Source organism: Drosophila albomicans, chromosome 2L (genome assembly GCF_009650485.2).
Source record: "Drosophila albomicans strain 15112-1751.03 chromosome 2L, ASM965048v2, whole genome shotgun sequence".
Lineage (NCBI taxonomy): Eukaryota > Metazoa > Arthropoda > Insecta > Diptera > Drosophilidae > Drosophila > Drosophila albomicans.
In genome coordinates, this window is record NC_047628.2 from 23443932 (window position 1) to 23449551 (window position 5620).

The following is a 5620-nucleotide window of genomic DNA, read 5'->3' on the forward strand; positions in this document are numbered from 1 at the left end:
ATAACGTTTTTAATAATCTTGGCATTGTTATTGATAGAAACAGTCGTGTGGCAACCATAATCAGGAACGCAAAGCAGCCCTGGACTATCGAGCACCTGCAATAATTTATCGGCCTGATTTCTAAGTTTTCACGACAACCACCCTTCGTTGTTGCGCCCGTTCTTAACATTTAACAAATAATCATTAAGTATAAGTGTAAAATATCTATTAAATGGCCGAAAATACGCTCACTGAAGGCGACAAACCGCCTTCGGAGGCGACGATGAAAAAAGAATCTCAGGACGATGCAGCCGCCAAACCGCTGAAAATGTCTTTTGCAGATTGGAAAAAGTGCAAGGAGGCTGAAGCCAACAATGAGACGGAATGCGAGGCAGCAGCAACAACAACAACAGGACGCAATGGACGACAACAGAATCAAAACAAATATGACAAGCAACACAGCTTTAATGGCAACGGCAATCGCAATAACAACAATAACAATCATCATAACATCAACAATAATAATAACAATGGATTCTCACCCATGAATCGGCCGCCTCCGCTGCCTTTTCCCCTTATGTCCATGGGATTCAGCAACTTTGGACCCGGTCCCGGACCCTGTGGACCGCCCCCAATGATGCCACCTCAACACGGCAACATGATGGGTCCTGGTCCAGGCCCGCGCAAGAGTCAAAGGGCGTTGCAAGCGCCGCCTTTTTGGCAGGACATGATGTCGCCACAGCATCGCTCACCGCCCATTCAACCGCCCATGCCCAAGTGTCCCAGTTTGTGGAATCTCGTGCCCAAGGACAAGGGCAACAACAACAACGCTCAGCGACAGGGGAACAACAACAAGAACAAGCAACAGAATCAACCAAACAAAAAATATAAAACCAACAACACCCCAAATAGCACTTCAAAGGATGCAGCACTGATGCCGCCGCCTCCAGCACCAGGAACAACAGCAGGAAACAGCAATAGCAACAGCACCACGAGCAACCAAAATACAGCTTCGCCCACCAAAGCAGTGGTGAAGAAGAAAAAGAATGGGGGAACATTTGTACAAATCGATGGAAAGTGGATACAACGACCTGAGGCGCCGCCACCACTCGAAGAGGCACCTCCCGGCACCAAGGAGGATCGACAGCGCCAGTGGCGCGAGTATCGACAGGCGATGAAACCGTTCAAGAATCGTGAATTTCACAACTGGAAACGCACCGTGCAACGGTTGAGCAAATTGCCGCGCAACGAACTCGACGAACGGCAGCTGGAACGTTTACAAAAGGCCGAGGACTACATTGGTGCCCACAAGGCGATGTTGACTGTGAAGCATGCCGAGCACTGGGTGCAGCAGAATACACATAAAACCGATGCCACTGGTGGACAGGTTTATGTGCGCAAACAGGCGGTGACCAGCTGGGAGCGCAAGGATAACCCGAATACATTTCACCGCGGAGTGTTGCCGATGCGCAACAAACAGCAAACCTTTGGAACTGGACGTGCTATCAAAGGTGGCATTGGTGGAGAGCTGACAACAACGACATCAGGAACAACTGGTCAGCCAGCTGGCGTCATTGGTGCGCCGCCACCGCCACCACCAATTGGACAGTTTCCCGATATAACTGCTGGTTACTTTGGCCAATCTCAGGGGTACAACAGCAATGTGTACGGTGGCCAGGATGTCGCCATCACTGCCGCAGGCTCCGGAAGCAGTAGCGGCAACAACGGCAGTAGTAATCCATTTTATGCTAGCTACAACACCAATTTCGTTAAGGGTGGTACTTTGCTGCCACCCTAGAACGTGGCTTGGAGTGAACGTTATACTTAGTTTGTAAGATGGACGTCGTTTCATCACTTTTTAGCCTGATATCTACAATACATGTAACATAATAAATGTAATAACTTATTCCAAGATGTAATCAAGTAGTTTGAACTGTTATTAATAACGGAATTCCTCTAGAAACATTTCGAAACATCATAGAAATAGCGTGCGTCGGTTTTCTTTTTTACATATTTTTATTAACAATTTAATGGTTACAATAGTAAAGCATCATTTCTTCTAGTTCTTCTTAACAAAACTGCGACTGCGTCGATCCTTGGATGACGATCCTTCCTCCAGAGGCGGTAGCCCCAGAAGTTCGCGGCGCTTTCGCTTGCCACGCCATATGGCCTCCTTGAATAGATTGCAGTAGAGCTCGACGGCAGCAGGCGAATCGTCATTACCGGGCACCGGATACGTGATTAAATTGGGATTGCAATTGCTGTCCACAATGCCAATTGTGGGTATGGCCATTTTGGCAGAGTCTCGCACAGCCGTATGCTGGGTGAGCACATTGTTTTGTGTGTTGAGGAAAATACATAAATCAGGCAGCCGAGTCACTGCATCGAACTGTACATTGGCGTTTGTAAAGATGCCACCACGCCAGAAGCGTGTGTGCGAGAATTCTCCCGCCTCCCTCGCTTTCTGCTCCACCAACTGAGCGTTGAGGGCGTTGCGATTGAAGAACAAGATGATGCCATCCCGAAAGGCAATGTGTGCCGCAACATTGAGGGCATCACGCAAATGGGCGGCCGTTTTGTCCAAATCGAAGATCAGGTGTCCTAGGCGACTCCCATAGAGATATGGACGCATGCGATCGTCAAGAGAGCCCTCTTTGTGGCCATAGTGGACGCGTGCGTTAAACAGATCGCGCACTGTGAACAGATTGTGTACCTGGAAGTAGTCGGCATGTTTTAAAATGCGCTCCTCAACGTTGGAAATGTCCTCGGGTTCAACGTCATTTGGGGCCCCGGCGGCTGCAACTTGTGTGCTTTGTGGACGTACTTGGCGTGCGCACAGTTGGCCAAAGCGAGGCACTGCAATGTGCAAGAAACAATTGTAATAATTATATGCAGTTTAATTCAATTTAACTTACAATTATTAAAAGTTTTCCTCAACATTGTTTTACGCGTGCTGCAGCCGCTGTTTTCATAACATGAAAGCAGTGTGGACGCGTTTAATAAGACTGTGGTCAATTGCTGATATGGTATATTTTTTGAATAACTACATATGGTCCGACTGTTCGCGAAGAATATAATTATATGGTATTTTTTATCGAATTGTAACTTGTGGTCACACTTATTTCGCGAGAGTGCCAAGAAACGCAAATAATGTTTACGTTTTGTTTGCAAATTTAACAATTTAATCATGGAAATTGACCAAACGCCCCCAAATGCCGCCACATCCGACACGAATTCAGCGTGTGGTGAGTTCATGGATGCGGAGAGTGAGCCAGAGCAAGACGAACGCGAGCTCAGCGCTGGCGATCTCTACCAGGAGGCGGAACTTGAAGCAGAGGCTGAGCAACAGCGTCATAGTATTATCTCGGAGCTGCGTGATGAGCTGAGCTCGCGATCGCGACCACGTTCGGCGCTCAGCCCAGACGGCGATGGCCCAGGGGCAGCTGCGGGACAATCTAGAGATTTAGCTGCTTCCGTAGAATCGCTGGCGCTGAGCACTTCAACGAGCGCCAGGACCGAGGATAGTGGCTCGTCAAATGCATTGGACGAAGATGCCTTTGATTATCAGCATGACAGCGTGTGGCGTGGTCAGAAAAAGCACATATTTATATTAAGCGAGGCGGGCAAACCAATTTATTCGCTGCATGGAAACGAGGATAAGCTTGTCACATTATTTGGCGTCATACAGGCGCTGGTAAGTTTTGTACAGCTTGGTCAAGATGCCATAACATCTATACATGCGGGCGGCATTAAGTTTGCCTTCATGCAGCGTAACTCTCTGATTCTTGTGGCTGCCTCCCGCACCAATATGAGCATTCAACAGTTGCAACTTCAACTTAGGTGAGTAATCAAATTAATTGTGATTAATCGCAGCTAATTTTTTTTGTTGGTCATGCTCCTTTTCCAGCGACGTATACTATCAAATACTCTCCACGCTCACCTATTCACACATTTCTAAAATTTTCGAGAAGCGCAAGAACTTTGATTTAAGGCGACATCTAACCGGTAGTGAGCGTTTAATCTACAATCTGCTGGCGAACGATAGCAGCAATGCCAGGGGTAAGTCGTTAATTATATGCTTGTAATATCTGATATATCTTATGTACTTGTTTGTTCGCAGTCAGTAACAATATCTTCACATTTCTGACCAACTCTATACGCGTCTTTCCACTGCCAACAACTGTGCGTTCGACCATTGTGAGCGCCATACAAAGCAATTGCTCAAAGATCAAGAAACTGGTGTTTGCCGTGCTGATAGCCAACAATAAATTGATTGCTTTGGTGCGGATGAAGAACCATTCCATTCATCCGGCGGACTTGCGTTTGATCTTCAATCTTATTGAGTGTTCGGAGTCGTTCAAGAACTCCGAAAATTGGACTCCGATTTGTTTGCCCAAATTCGATATGAATGGTTATTTGCATGCACATGTTTCTTATCTCACAGATGATTGTCCGGCCTGCCTGCTCCTCATGTCGGTAGATCGTGATGCATTCCACATATTGTCCGAAGCCAAGGAGCGCATCACGGAAAAGCTACGTCGCAGTCTTTGTCTTCAGGCCATCAAGGATGAGCTACAACAGCCGTACAATGCGAAGCTATATCAGCAGGTGGTCAACATACCCGATTTGCGGCATTTTCTGTACAAGCCAAAGGCAACGGCTCAATTGCTGTGCCCCATGCTAAGACATCCATACAAATCTCTTCAAGAATTTGAGCGCCTCGAGGCCATCTATTGCAGAGTGTTGCATCGCATACACAACACTGCAAGGCCACTGAAATTAATCTATGAGGTGAAGGAGCGAGAAGTCGTGCTTGCTTGGGTAACAGCCACCTATGAACTGTATGCCGTGTTTGATTCGATTGTGGACAAGGCAACAGTCATTAAGAATGTAGACAAGCTAATCAAATGGATCGAAAAGGAATACGATGTGTATTTCATACGTAACCATGCGACCTTCTAAATGATTTGTATAATATTCGAAGCAATTATGACACGTGAATGTATTTGCGAATGCCTGCTTAATTGTTTAGCAATACGAAACTGATGTTGTTGTGTTTGCAGTTGAAACTACTATACTACAATATAGTATATATTATGAATGATTTTTTATACATAAGTCTATATGTATGCCATTTAATAAGCATGTACATTTGTAATTTAAAGCATTAAGTAAACTGAACAAAGCACTGATGTGTTTTTTTCTTTCATTTATTCATTTTTCAATGATCGGAAGTGTTAGTTACGATCAGTTTAAATAACGGCTAATATGCAAATAAACATTGCAACAGTTGTGAAAGTGTAGTGAATTTGGCAAGTAACAGGAAATTGGGTCACGCAAATTAAAAATACCATACTCTAGAATTGTTTTAACAGAAATCTGATTAGTGGAATAAACTTTTGAATAGCACGACAACCACAAAAGCTTATTTTAAATCAGGCGCCTATTCTTACGTTGTTTAGATATTTATCGGAATTGCTATGGAATTGTATTATCGCCGTTTGAATGTTGGTATATCTCGTTATCGGTGTTGAAACGTATATTTTAGAAAACTTACTTGTGGTCACACCTCGATACAGGAGCTTTGCAACAGCTTTTTTTAAGGAAACAAAAAGTCTGAATTCATCATAAAAAAGGCTTC

The 5620-nt window shown here is 45.1% G+C and overlaps 3 protein-coding genes across 3 annotated transcripts; 2 read left to right on the forward strand and 1 right to left on the reverse strand.

Moving 5' to 3' along the window:
- The first annotated feature begins 11 nt into the window (after positions 1-11).
- LOC117563525 (uncharacterized ENTR1 family protein) lies at positions 12-1898 on the forward strand. The gene has a single exon (XM_034241906.2). The coding sequence runs from the start codon at positions 212-214 to the stop codon at positions 1775-1777; it is 1566 nt and encodes a 521-aa protein (XP_034097797.1). The 5' UTR covers positions 12-211; the 3' UTR covers positions 1778-1898.
- A 97-nt stretch (positions 1899-1995) lies between these two features.
- LOC117564794 (28S ribosomal protein S2, mitochondrial) lies at positions 1996-3030 on the reverse strand. Its single transcript, XM_034243715.2, has 2 exons — positions 2895-3030; positions 1996-2835 (listed from the first exon to the last, which is right to left on the reverse strand). Exons 1-2 carry the CDS (start codon positions 2917-2919, stop codon positions 2039-2041), a joined length of 822 nt encoding a protein of 273 aa, XP_034099606.1. The 5' UTR covers positions 2920-3030; the 3' UTR covers positions 1996-2038.
- Positions 3031-3079: 49 nt separating this feature from the next.
- Positions 3080-5171, forward strand: LOC117564793 (vacuolar fusion protein MON1 homolog A). The gene is made up of 3 exons (XM_034243714.2): positions 3080-3819; positions 3887-4038; positions 4100-5171. Exons 1-3 carry the CDS (start codon positions 3167-3169, stop codon positions 4939-4941), a joined length of 1647 nt encoding a protein of 548 aa, XP_034099605.1. The 5' UTR covers positions 3080-3166; the 3' UTR covers positions 4942-5171.
- The last annotated feature ends 449 nt before the right edge of the window (positions 5172-5620 follow it).

Bases quoted from the DNA above. Each gene is read 5' to 3' on its own strand.
- LOC117564793 (XM_034243714.2), top strand. From the start codon at position 3,167: ATGGAAATTGACCAAACGCCCCCAAATGCCGCCACATCCGACACGAAT. The intron at 3,820-3,886 runs GTGAGTAATCAA...CTCCTTTTCCAG, and splicing joins CAGTTGCAACTTCAACTTAG to CGACGTATACTATCAAATAC. The intron at 4,039-4,099 runs GTAAGTCGTTAA...GTTTGTTCGCAG, and splicing joins CGATAGCAGCAATGCCAGGG to TCAGTAACAATATCTTCACA.
- LOC117564794 (XM_034243715.2), bottom strand. From the start codon at position 2,919: ATGTTGAGGAAAACTTTTAATAATT. The intron at 2,836-2,894 runs GTAAGTTAAATT...TGCACATTGCAG, and splicing joins GAGGAAAACTTTTAATAATT to TGCCTCGCTTTGGCCAACTG.
- LOC117563525 (XM_034241906.2), top strand. From the start codon at position 212: ATGGCCGAAAATACGCTCACTGAAGGCGACAAACCGCCTTCGGAGGCG.